This window comes from Naegleria lovaniensis, assembly GCF_003324165.1.
Source record: "Naegleria lovaniensis strain ATCC 30569 chromosome Unknown tig045, whole genome shotgun sequence".
NCBI classification, from domain to species: Eukaryota; Heterolobosea; class Eutetramitea; order Acrasida; family Naegleriidae; genus Naegleria; species Naegleria lovaniensis.
The window spans coordinates 46,727-59,774 of NW_025407867.1; the positions used below are offsets into that span (position 1 = coordinate 46,727).

General features: G+C 38.3%; 5 protein-coding genes across 5 annotated transcripts; 4 read left to right on the forward strand and 1 right to left on the reverse strand.

Annotated features, from left to right (window-relative positions):
• Window positions 1–219: 219 nt before the first annotated feature.
• On the forward strand, window positions 220–1,830 carry C9374_010708 (uncharacterized protein; the record flags this gene model as incomplete). Its single annotated transcript, XM_044686282.1, has 1 exon — window positions 220–1,830. The coding sequence occupies one exon, from the start codon at window positions 220–222 to the stop codon at window positions 1,828–1,830; it is 1,611 nt and encodes a 536-aa protein (XP_044543598.1).
• Window positions 1,831–1,940: 110 nt separating this feature from the next.
• C9374_010709 (uncharacterized protein) lies at window positions 1,941–4,034 on the forward strand (the record flags this gene model as incomplete). Its single annotated transcript, XM_044686283.1, has 2 exons — window positions 1,941–2,012; window positions 2,073–4,034. The coding sequence occupies 2 exons, from the start codon at window positions 1,941–1,943 to the stop codon at window positions 4,032–4,034; spliced, it is 2,034 nt and encodes a 677-aa protein (XP_044543599.1).
• A 15-nt stretch (window positions 4,035–4,049) lies between these two features.
• C9374_010710 (uncharacterized protein) lies at window positions 4,050–5,023 on the reverse strand (the record flags this gene model as incomplete). Its single annotated transcript, XM_044686285.1, has 2 exons — window positions 4,050–4,258; window positions 4,315–5,023. The coding sequence occupies 2 exons, from the start codon at window positions 5,021–5,023 to the stop codon at window positions 4,050–4,052; spliced, it is 918 nt and encodes a 305-aa protein (XP_044543600.1).
• A 135-nt stretch (window positions 5,024–5,158) lies between these two features.
• Window positions 5,159–9,806, forward strand: C9374_010711 (uncharacterized protein; the record flags this gene model as incomplete). Its single annotated transcript, XM_044686286.1, has 5 exons — window positions 5,159–5,281; window positions 5,356–5,720; window positions 5,933–6,831; window positions 6,917–8,568; window positions 8,676–9,806. 5 exons carry the CDS (start codon window positions 5,159–5,161, stop codon window positions 9,804–9,806), a joined length of 4,170 nt encoding a protein of 1,389 aa, XP_044543601.1.
• A 1,163-nt stretch (window positions 9,807–10,969) lies between these two features.
• C9374_010712 (uncharacterized protein) lies at window positions 10,970–12,919 on the forward strand (the record flags this gene model as incomplete). Its single annotated transcript, XM_044686287.1, has 1 exon — window positions 10,970–12,919. The coding sequence occupies one exon, from the start codon at window positions 10,970–10,972 to the stop codon at window positions 12,917–12,919; it is 1,950 nt and encodes a 649-aa protein (XP_044543602.1).
• Between the last annotated feature and the right edge of the window lie 129 nt (window positions 12,920–13,048).

Sequence of the window (13,048 nt, forward strand, 5' to 3'; positions counted from 1 at the left end):
ATCATTATTATTTTTTAACTCCTTGCAACATGGATACTGACCTGAGATCAACTTACTCGATAGGTATCTTTTCAAATCAATTCACATCCCAAAATTGACAAATTGCATGAATTAAGAAAAAATCCTCCTAACCTATTGTGTTGGATGACAACACATTATGATGACAAAAAGATTTACCTCCACGAGAACACGTCCACTTACTTTATCACAATGAACAAAATGAACAAGAGTCATACAACCAGTTGGTTCAACTCACATAAAACAGGCCGATTCAGTTCCACGATGGCTTTACTCCAACTACTCTGTGTGGCAAGTGGTGATATTCTTCTTTCACAATTATTTCTCACACAAGTTTTGTGCAGTTATGCCATTCATGAATGTTCTCATTGGCGTCACCCCACCGAGTACTCGTATGGCCATTTTCATCTTCATTTTCAAGTGAAAGAAGGACCGAACGTCACCATGGGAATTTTGAGAAGCGATAAAATTGTGGAATTGACTCAAGATGCTACAACCTCTCGATTCTATACAGCCATCACGTCAGGACCGTTCAAGAATTTCGATCAAACTCATTACTTACTCATGCAAAATCAGAAAACAAGTAATGAAAAATACTTTTTCGTATTAAGCAATCCATGCTCACACACAAGCAGCAGCAAAGGAGGTAACGACAACAATACTTTTGATGAAATTCCAACATTGGAGGATTCATTGGATTTGAAAAATAATCGTGCTCGTATCTCCATCGTGGATGTGAACATTGAGGAAATTTATTATCCTTACACGGTATTATTCAGCAACAACCAATCTTCGGACTGGTTGACCGATTCCAATTCCATTCAATTACCACCTCTTGGAATTGAGAAAATTGTTGTGGACGTGGTTGCTTCTGAATCGCTGAATGATCACTCTCGGAATTTGGAACTCTCCATGAGAACACTTTCACAAGGTAATGCTTCTCCCCCTCTACCCCCTCGAAATGTGGCTGTATTTGTTTCTTTGGGAAGAGAAATTATGAATTCGAATGAATTCATTCCTCGAATAATCTCTGTCCATGAGAATTCCAATGCCACATGGACCTTATGGCCCTTTTCGAGCGGCTCCACTCCTTCTCCACCATTCATACCACCATCATTACCTCCTCAACAACAACAACCCTATCGTAACATTCCCAAGTCCATTGATCGATTATACATTTGGTTACAATGTGTAAATGGTTTTACTGAAGGATGTCCGTTACGTTATCGTTTGAGTTGGAAATTGAACAATTCTTCCATTCCAATAGCATCAAATTCTCAAGAAAACTCTTCAACAATTGCACTACCACCACCACCCTTGCCATCCACTCCTCCAGCTTTTTCGATAACTACCTCCAATGGTACCATGAAAACAGAAACGGACATTTCACTTCCAACCATTATTGGAACGATCCTTGGTCTTGTTGGTTCATTTCTTTTGGCAGGCTTTTGCTTGGTCTTTTCTATCATTTCGGTTTGTTTATTAAGGAAAAAACGGAAAGGCAAAAATCTGAAAAGTTCTTCGACCTTGTTTCATCCCAATGTTCCTTCATTGATTTTACCTCCTCCCATTCATTCAGAGGTTTTTTTGGAGAATGTTCATGACATTCGTCCTTCAGCTCCTTTAGAAGAAGTAGTTCAGTTGGAACGATATGCTCATTCATTGATGTCAGACCCCAATACTGGAATGATGATGCATCATACTCAAATACCATTACATTCCCATTTTACCAGTCTTTCACAACAACCTCAGAGCCCGAACTCTTCATCTTCAAATTTTACCTCAGCATCCAATGAACGTTTAGTGGTGTAATCATATTGTGGATAAGAAGGAACTTCTCGAGAAGTGGGTCCAGGACAAAATAAACTCGTTGATCACTCTCACCCTTCTTTCAAAAGTGATTTTTACAAAACTCGAAAAAAATGGCGAACAATGCAACCACTTTCAAGGCTTTGGAGGCTGTGCACAGTATCAATCCATCGCTCTTTTTGAGTGTAGGTGATCATCTAATTGTGTACAATAATTTAATATTTAATTTATTCCGAATGATTTAGGCTCGGAAAGAAGAACTTTTTACTTTACAACGAGAAATATCAACATCATCATCCAATGCTAGAGTATTCCAGAGATTACCAAGACATTTAAGAAGGAGAGCCATGTCAAAGGTTCCTCATCTTCTTCCGAGACATTTACGAAATGCTGCAATTAGAGAAATGAATCTTCCAAAACGGGTTCGACAAAGAAAGAGAAGGAAAGATATGAAACGAAAACAACAAAGAAAAGATTTTGTAGTGAATGTGAAACAGTTACCTGCTTTAAATGGAGAAGCCAATACTAAAGCTTTTCGATTATCTACACATATATTTCATGCCAAGCGAATGAAAATGGAGGATAAATGGGGAATGAGACTTCCTGTGAAGCATATTACAGATAAAATATTTAGAAATGGATATAGATATATTCGACGACATTGCACAATTCATGAGAGGAGTTATATGGTGTGCTTACAAGTTGATTTTAACACAGCTGGAAATGTGGAAAAATTGCTAAAATCTATGATGAATATTCACATCGATTCATCGTTATTGTTCCATAATGATTATCTCGTTGGAAAGAGAGAAGGATCTTTTGAGTGGAAAGATAAGCACAATTTTACAATTTCCACTGTGGAATTTTTAGTACGGCCAAAAACTGTGACATTCAATGGCGCTTCAGAGGAATCAATTATGATTTGGATACACCCTTCATCGCTTCCAGAAGGCTATCGACATTTAGAACAACTGGTAAAAGATTTAAACGGAGATATTTATCACAGAAACGATTTATCTAGGTTTGAAGTTAGAGGCCCATTAACAATGAAAGTCATATCAAACGTAGTCAGGATACACATTGAAGATACCATCAATGAATTGAAAGCCACTAAATCAGAAAGTCATGTTAAAACAATTTCAAAAGAATGGGAGAGAATGAAAACAGATATTCAAATGGCTACTTCTTTGCCAGTAGATATGGTCCTTAGTTTCATGGCTAAACATCCAATTTATACTTCTTCGTTTAACACTACTTTTGAGGATTTTAAGAAAGAATCACAGCTAATTGCAACTGCTATTGCACCATCGTTATCATATACATCTTCGCAATCATCCAGTAAGGACAATGCTAAATCTCTCAATAGCTTGCAAAAGAAGTCCATGGTATATGTGCCAGATCGTATGAATGATATTGCATTAATTTGGAATCAAAAAGAATGTAAAGCCAGATATCAATTTCCATATCTAAAAAGAAATAAGAGAACAAGCAAAAAGTTCAATCCACTACAAAGCGCAGAAGGACCAAGGTCGTACCCAATTCTTCTCATTCAAAAACCATCATCACTCAACAATGGAAGTTCTATGGGAGGAGGATTTGATATCATATTACCCACTGTTGATGTCTCTGCTCATGTATGGTTCAAGCTCAGTGAACAAAAAAACACCATGGCACTTCCAATATTTGACAGAGACAGGCTTCTCCTAGAGCAAGGCAAGCGAGTATTTCCAAACGACTATCCTTCAAGCCAAGCATTTCAAAGAGACGTTGTAGCCCAGAACGAACACTTGGAGGACTTTATTCAACAGCTGAGTTGCCCTTTATCTTCGTATAGACCTGTACAGCTTTTTGGAATTTGGGGAGGAAGTTTGGAACCTTATGACATGATTTTTGTACCTACCAATCAACAACAAATTATAGCCTTAACAAAACTTGCAAAACCTAGCAAGGACAACAAGGAGCTTGAAGCAAAAATGCATGCCATTCCCAAGTCAATGATCGAAGCAAAATGCATTGGATTTGTGACCTCTGCAAACTATTCTCTCTTGCGAGGAAAGAAGTACGGTATTGGATTTATTACGCTTGAGTCGAGCCAGCAGCTTCCATCAATTCCAGGGCACTCACAAAACATTGTCCTTATCAAGAGGAAAGACGAGTCCAACGAGTTTTATTATCCTTTCCAATGCTTATATAAAGTTCAGAAATAATAATTTAATGTAAATTTACATGTTTTGTGTTAATGTTGTTAACTGATTTTGCAGCTGTTCAACAAGTTTTCTGGCATCTTCTTTTTGTTTTTCAAGTTCCTCAATTCGTGCTCTCATTTCTTCGTTTTCTTTTGAAAGATTGAGAAGAGCAGTACTGGTTTTATCATGTTTCACTCTGAGCTCCTGGTTTTGCTTAGACAAAGAGGAAAGCGTTGCCACATTGACTGACAATTACGGAAATTTGTAAATAAATGGTGAGTATTCAAATTGATCAACTTACAGGTCATTTGTTTGGTCTTGCAAACGAGAGAATTAGCATCTTTGATATCTTCAATAGATACCACAGGTTTTAAAATAAATAATTCTAAATCTTCGCGCTTAATTGAGTTTAGATCGCTCTCAATTTGTGTGAGAACACTTTCAATATTTTGAGAACTGCTTAAATTGACTGTACATAAATTCGGAACTATTAAATCTACAGGTAGGATTGATTCACTCTGTGAAAATGATGATGCTGGGTTTCTTGCCGAAGAATTTCTTGCTGATGAGGTATTCTCTGATACAGGTAACGATGGCATTTGTAAATTAAATTTAGGAAGAGATGATGATGACGAAGGTTTTACTGACTGATCTCTAGCTCCGGAAGTCTCTTTCAAATCATCATCACTATATTCGTCCTCTTCCTCAATTTCATTTGCTTTTGGTACAATACTAGCTAAAGGGTTGGAATCAGTAATTGCATTATTACCAATTCCTTTGAGATTGAGAGAAAAACTAGGAAGTTTCTGAAGTGGAGTAGGTTGTTGGATTTTTGGAGCCTCGTCCACACTTGTATCCATCCGATTACTACTTTCTCTTTCAGACTCTTGATCACTGGTGTAGCTATTCACACTCTCATCATCAGACGTTGGTTGTTGTTGCTGTGGTGAGATCTTGTCTTCGGATTGCTTGGCAGCAGCAAGTGCGCCCATGTTGAGTGAAAGTTTCATTTTTTGTTCGTGTTGGACTTGCTCCCAATATCATCCGTGAAGATGTCGAATATTCTCCATGTTGAAAGAAGGAAAATCATTTCATTCTGAAACATTGGCATCAATCATCATTTGGAAAATAAATTCAAATAAAAAATGATGACAAGGCATAGGACGATAAATGCTGGTAGCTCTCGGGTGATCATAATGTTTCTCGTGATCATGTTTATTATTTATAATTTTCAATTTGAGAGGGTACTTGGAGGAGAGGGATTGAAAGTAAGTAACGAAAATCCTTCCGCCTCACGTACCAATGATGATGATCGGGATCAACCATCATAAAATTATAAAAGGAATTTTGTAACAATTTAAATCCGTCCTATTTAAATTGTACAATGCCAACGAATTGTACTCTTGGCAATGTATATACTACCAATTGCACGGTCATTAGTACGATGCAAACGACATGTGTTGGAGACACTTCATTTCAAAAACAATATTTCTGTAAATATTGTTGGCAATTAGTGGAGAATGTACATTATACTTGTAATTATTTTCCTCCAAAGAGAGGATGTCAGTCTGGTCAAGATACTTATGTGACAGAATGCAAGGCTAAATGGAATGTTTATTGTCTAGGAAATAGAACATTTCAAAAGATTGTAAAATGTAATTACACTACAGGAAAGACTTGGGCAAGTGCATTTGTGTATTCCTTGTTGTAAGTATATATTGACATGTTCTTGCACATCAAGAGCCTGAGAATATTTATGAACTTTTGAACTATTTCGAATTAATTCGGTAGTAAAAGGGAGTTTTACTGAGGTTTGTTGTAATCAATAAAAGTGGTTGGTTGACTAATTTTTTGAATTTTCACTTTCAAAAAATTTACATTACTTGTGATATGGAACAATTATTATCAATTACTTCGAGAAAGGTGATAGAATCACTTTCTCTCAAAGAATTGAAAAGTATCTACAGCAAACTCAAGAAGGCTTTCCCAGCAGGGAAGAAGAATGATGTTGTTAATGATTTAATATCTTGCTACCCCTCTGACCAGTCCAACGAAATTACAAGTAAGAAAGAATTACTCAGAAGAATCAAGGATTTGAGAGTAGTTCCGGAACGGACAGAAGAGGAAGAGGTAGAAGAGGAAGTAGAGGAAGAAGAGGTCTCAAGTGAAGTGCTGTCAAAAAGGATTAGAGAATTAGAAGAAGAGTTAGACTTTATGCGTGATGAGGTTAAGAAAGCAAAGTCATCGGCCGAACGAGACATCAACCAAATCATGGTTGATTTGACTCAACAAGGCGCGTTTTCACAAAGGGATGTCTGTGATGACCAGCTACCAGCGGCCCTAGCTAATGGTCAACGAAATAGGGTTCTCGAGCTACTCAAGAGTGGGAAGAGTATTGATTTGAATCTATTTCAAATAGATTGTATGGCCGAATCTCTTGCCAACGAACGGGTGTCTACTGTTTTTGACCGTAACTCAGTCAGGAAGGAAGAAGTGGAGGAGTTTAGTTCTCTTGGAGCTATTTACAAGATTCTGTTGAAGAAACAGCTCAAGAATAAGGATGAAGATGAAGAGTTGCAACGGGCTATTGACTCAGTCGAGAATCGTGCATTTGTTCTCCTTGCGAGACAGAAGCACCAGCAAGCGGCAGAGATAATTAGTTCCTCTACACTCAACCCGTTGTTGAGAGAAAAAGCGGACCTGTTCTCTTGGGCGCTGAAAGCAGTGGGTAAGAGCGACAAAGATGCAAAGGTGTTGAAACAACAATTGAAAATCCCTACTCCAGAGAAAGATGTTAGCAATATAGTATGTCTATATTGTAAGAAACCAGGTCACACTAAAGAAACGTGTCGCAAAAAGATGAGGGATGATGAGAAAGCCAATAAACAACGAGGCCCTCACAGTTCTCTCTACGAAATCCTTCAGTTTTTTCCAAGATACTCACATGGAAGAAATTGCCTTCAGGAAGAAGGCTATTCATTCGATTTCCAACAAGTGGAGACAATGGGAAATGATGGGTGCCAAAAAAGAGATTGTGGGTCTTTTGAAAGATGGGGTTCCAATTATGGTCAGCAAGTATTTCATCCCTTACTATGGAAGAGTAGATATATCCCTTTGGTCGAAGGAAGAAAGAGAATTTCTAACGGAAGAGATATGTATGATGTTATCTATTGGTGCATTGGAATTCTTCCAAGGAACTCCGAAGGTGGTGGCCAAGTATCGATTGGTACCGAAGAAAGGAAAGAAGAAATTCAGATTAATTGTGGATCTTCGTCCCCTAAACAAGTATTGTTTGGAGATCCCAAAGTTCAAGTACAAAACTCTGAGCAAGTGTTTGGATCACATTCGCAGTGGTGGGAAAAAGTTTTGTGCTACGTTCGATTTATTATCAGGATATCACCAAGTGAAGGTGCGAGAAGAAGATCGAGACAAGATTGTGATCGAATTTATGGGTCATCTTCTTTGCTTCACAGTTTTGACATTTGGATGGAATGGAAGCCCATTCTTTTTCACTCAGATAGTAGACGAAGGTGTTCGATTGTTAACAATAGAAGGCTATACATTGTCCAATTATTTGGACGATTTTATGGCTGTGTTATGTATCTCTTACTTAGATTCCTACAACAAGCTTGTTCGATTAAGCTTAAGGCTGGATTTTTATGGATTTGTAAGAGAACCTTCAAAAGGTTGTTTCAAACCTTCCTTAGTCTTTTTATTATTAGGAGCATTGGTAGATCTGAATTGCATGACTCTCTCTATTCCCGAAGAGGGTGTGGAGAAAATAGTTGCTCGATGCAAAAACCTCCTATCAAAAATGCACAGAGAGGAGGCCTTTTCCGCCCGAGACCTTGCCAAGTTGGCTGGCTCTGTTATGTCATATGTACACTGTTTTCAACCAGCCTTAATTGCTCTCAATCCCATTTATTCAAGAATTTTCAAGATGGTAGAGGATGGATGGGATACGCTACACCGTGTGAAAGACCACCAGTTATCGAACGCATTACAATGGATTCTTTGCAACATTCACCATTGGAACGGTCGATTATTTTTGTTTCCGTCATTGATCCACGAACTTTTTTCGGACGCCTCTTTATCCGGCTTTGGTGCTACAATGCCATTATTGAATTTTACCTTACACGGCTCTTGGTCTACTTATGGCATGGATCATATGCATATCAATGTTTTGGAAGCAAAAGCCATTTTTATTGCCATGGAAAAAGTCGCTCCCCTTATTCAGGGAAAGTGTTTGAGAATTTTTTCAGACTCTCAAGTGATAGTGTTTTCTTTGCGAAAAGGTCGTTCCAAAAATTCCTTAATTCAAAGGATTGTGGAAGGTATTTGGAGAATAGTATTCCAATACGACATTCAATTAGTTGCTGTGGAATGGTTACCGTCGTCCCAAAATTCGATCGCCGATCAATTGAGCAGGTTGAAAACCACAGAAGAGATGGATTTCGGAGATTGGGAAGTAACCCCAGAGGCATTCGAAAGAGTTCAACATCAATTGCAGGTGAAAGTTCAGTTCGACCGTTTCGCCAGCAATTACAACTTCAAGGTTCCTCAATACATGGTGTGGAAGAGGACCAAGAGAGAACAGCCCGCAGATGCATTCAGTTGCTATTGGCCCAAGGAAGAGCTAAATTGGTGCTGCGTGCCGTTCAGCATTATCCAGAAGGTGCTAGAGCATTGCAAACTTTACCAATCTCAAATGATACTCGTTCACCCAGTATGGAAGGCAAAACCCTGGTGGCCACTACTGCTGGAAGGCAAGGTTCGGTCAGTACCAATGTCTGGAATAGATTTCAGACCCTCTCGGTCAGGGAAATGCGAACCGCAAAAGAAAAGCTCTTGGCTATTAGAGGCGACCCTAATCGACTTTCGGATGACCAACTAACATCAGTTGGTGGACTAATTGAAAAGGCCGGTGCGGGTCGTGAGTCCACAAACACTACGTATGACAGTTATTGGAATCGATTTGTTAGATGGTGCGATGAGAGAAATATTGCAATACCACCCACAGAGATGGATGTTTACAATTTTCTGGTGTGTCTTTTTCTTAAATGTAGGTCCGGAAAAAATTGTAAACTGGCAATGTTTGCTATTAAGAAGCGATGTAATCAGTTCAAATGGATTGACGTGGTGGGTGAACATATTTCATCTCTAGTTGATTGCATGATCAACATGGCACCAGTTTCATACGAGATTGAACGAAACGAGTGGCGTATTATGTACATTGATATGTGGATTCTCGAAGGGTGTAACTTTGTCGACAGGAGAACTTATGTTTTTTATACGACCCTTATGATCATCGGCATCAGGTCCATGCTACGAGGATCTGAGTTGGGTAGTATTTTAACCTCCAACGTGGTAGAAATTAACAAGAACAACATTAACGGAATCAGAATTGTTGTGGAAAAAGTGAAGAATGATTTTAAACGAAGCAAGAAAGGAAGAGTCATCGAAATTGAGGCAACGAACTCCAGGAGATGTCCTGTCGTCTGGCTTAGGTTATGGAAAGTGTGTAACCCTCAAAAGTATTTGTTTGGTGATGACCTTCCCTTATCCACGGCTAAAATTTCGGACATTCTTAGATTTGTAGCAACCAGCCTTAAGATTTCGGGTTCTTTTTCTAGTCATTCCTTAAGAATTGGAGGAGCGTCAGAGGCAGCATTTGCTGGTTTCTCTCACACAGCAATCCAAGCTCTAGGTGATTGGTCCTCCAATGCGATAGATGCCTATTTCAGAGCTGGATTCGCATCTGACAAGAATGTATCTCGCCAGATGGGTTTTTAGCGGTATCTATCCGTTTTACCAACCATCTTTCTGTTGATTTACAACAAATTCGGTAGTAAAAGGGAGTTTTACTGAGGTTTGTTGTAATCAATAAAAGTGGTTGGTTGACTAATTTTTTGAATTTTCACTTTCAAAAAATTTACATTACTTGTGATATGGAACAATTATTATCAATTACTTCGAGAAAGGTGATAGAATCACTTTCTCTCAAAGAATTGAAAAGTACCCACCCTCCTCCCAATCCACCTCTGAAATAAACAAACATAGTTGTGGCTTTCCACAACTCCCTCACCTTTGGGTGGGATGCCTCATGTCTCAACTTGGGATGCCTTATTGCATTGCAATAGGATGCCTCACTTTAGTGGGATGCTCTTTGAACTGATTTCAGTCCAAAGGATGCCTTGGCCATTTGAGCTGGGATGCCTCAATACATTGGGATGCCTTATGATTTTAATCATGGGATGCCTTATTGCATCGCAATAGGATGCCTCACTTTAGTGGGATGCTCTTTGAACTGATTTCAGTCCAAAGGATGCCTCATGGTTTACCATGGGATGTTTAATCAGCGCACGCTTAATAATGTCATCCTGTATGAGACTGATGCATATGTTTGTTGCATCTATTTGTGTTGTACTCTTGCTGAATTACAGGATAGAAAAGGTAATGTAAATCTTATTTATTCAACTATTAGTCATGCGCACGTACACGCGGCGAAGAATAAATAAATAATCCGTTTTACCAACCATCTTTCTGTTGATTTACAACAAATTTTTTTTTCACATTCATTCGTCGAATTGTACCAATCACCACAACAGCTTATCAGGATTTTCTGCTGACCGATTTTATCTAGGACACATTGGATGGGGAATATTCAAGTTATTCACTTTTGGGGGTGTGGGTGCGTGGGCGTTGATTGATCTCATTCTCGTGAGCGTGGGATATTTAGGTCCAGGTGATGGATCTACCTTTTTCATGTAGCTTTTTTCATCTCTTCTTCTAGACAACCATTAATTTATTGCAATTTTTTAAATTCATATTCTTTATTTACAACACACATTGACAGACTCCGAGTCGTCTCAACAAACTTCACTGATTCAATTTTTCCTGTGAATGAAAACATTATTGACTCACGGAAGCTTCTAGCATTTGTTAGAATAAAAAAAATGCGCGCAAAAGATATTGATGGCACATTCTCCCGAATCACACATCCACAGTCGTTACGAGGCTATGTCAAGCTCGCTGATGATCCTTGTCATCGGGATCACAATCATTCAACAGCAAACAATAAGAAGAGAACAAGAAATGATCGTTTTGAATTTTCTTTCATACTAGAAGATGGTCCGAATGATGATGATCATGACAACCGAAAGGAAGGAAGCACCTCTTCTCTCGGAGAAACAAATTGCATTCAAGTTTCTTTTTCTAAAGTACGGTTATCTGACGTAGACTTTTCAGATTGGATTAGCATTTGTACATTTGGAAGAAAATTAATCACTCTACAAAACGTATCGATTGAGCCTTGTATTGATGACTCTGACAGTGACTCTGAATATGAAATCGAAGAAGAATCAATAAGCTGTTGTCATCCATATCGAATTGTTATTGATAAGGACTCTTTGGTTCAAGTTGATGATGTTGTCTATGATCTAGAATGTGTGGAACCAAAGCAACAAATTGCTAAAAAGAAGAAAAAACCTGATTATATATATACAAAGATTTCAGAAATTCAAAGTGATGGAACCTATAACATTTATGGAGTGGTTTGTGATTACAAAACTAGAAGAAAAACGGACATGAAAACATTTACCATTACTCTTAAAATTATTGATGAAAGTAGCACAGTGCAGAATGCTAGTGTTGACTCTCTGCTTGTGACAATCAATTATAACAACGAAAAGAATATATGTAATTGTCACTGCGTTGGTCAACTATTTAGATGTCATCGGTTGGTTGTGAAAAAATCAAAATATGGATATCAAGGAAATGCAGGTCCAGGATTTGATTACTTTTTCATGAGCTCAGCCATAGACCAACCAGTGCCAGACGATCTTTTATACAAGAAGTCATTCTCAGAGGAAGATTTCACACGCATTACAGAACTCAAAAATTTCTCTAATCATTTCTTTTCGCAATCATTTGATGTAGTGAAACATATTCCAGTGATTGCTTCAGAACAACGGTACTTGCGAGATTTGGCGGAAGCTAAAACCAGAGCATCCACTGTTGACGTTGGATTCTTCTTAGACGTGGTGTGTAAAGTTGAAGAGTGGGAGAGTGATGGAGGAGATTCATTACTACTAACCGTTGATGACTTGTCTGCAAAAGCTAAGGTGGCTATCAAATCTAATGAGGTCATTGATTACTTGGAACAAGAGGTGAAATATATTTTCAATGAGAATAGAGAAGTTTGGGTTAAATTAAGGAATGTACATTGTCCACCCATTGCTGAATGGGCAGACGGAAGATACGTTCCACTTCGATTATTTAATGGATCTGTGGTCATACTTCCACAGAAACATTTTTACATTAGTCGATGCTTGGAAAAATCAAAAAACAATGTTCTACAACAACCCAGCACAGAAAATCGTCTATGTCCTGCTGGAGGTCAAGGAAACATTGAGAGTATCATCTCAACCACTACTACTACAACCAAAATTGATTATTCACAGGCACCTATTACCCCTCTTTCAGAAATTATTCACAACACCATAATTCCTTTCAAGTACAGAACGAGGGCGAAGGTTGTTGATTATTTTCCAAAGCAAATTGAAGAATTTACTAGACCCAGCTCACAAGCATCTTCATCCACTCTCCAAGAGTACCGATATTTATTCCAGATCAAGCTTGTGGACGAGACAGGATCCAATTCTTTACCTTTATTTCTCTTTGATAAGGAGGCTGAATACTTTTTACAACTTGCCCCGTGTAATCTTCATGAAAACACAACAACCAAACGCTTGATTGAGAAGAAAATTACTGAATTGATACAATCCAACGACCTGAAGGATTTCTGCCTACTATCGTATCGAGTAGCTCCATCTTCACACGCCTCTACTAACAGCAATCAGTGCACCAGATTTAGCGTGTTTGGTACTATGCTGTGTGAATTGTAACATGAAAATTTATCACTCATACACCAAACTTGGCTCCAACACACCATTTTGGTATTTTACTTTTTGCTCGGGCAAAACGGAAAATAGATCTCTAAATTTTTCTTAGAACGCAATCTCGTTAAGAGCCAT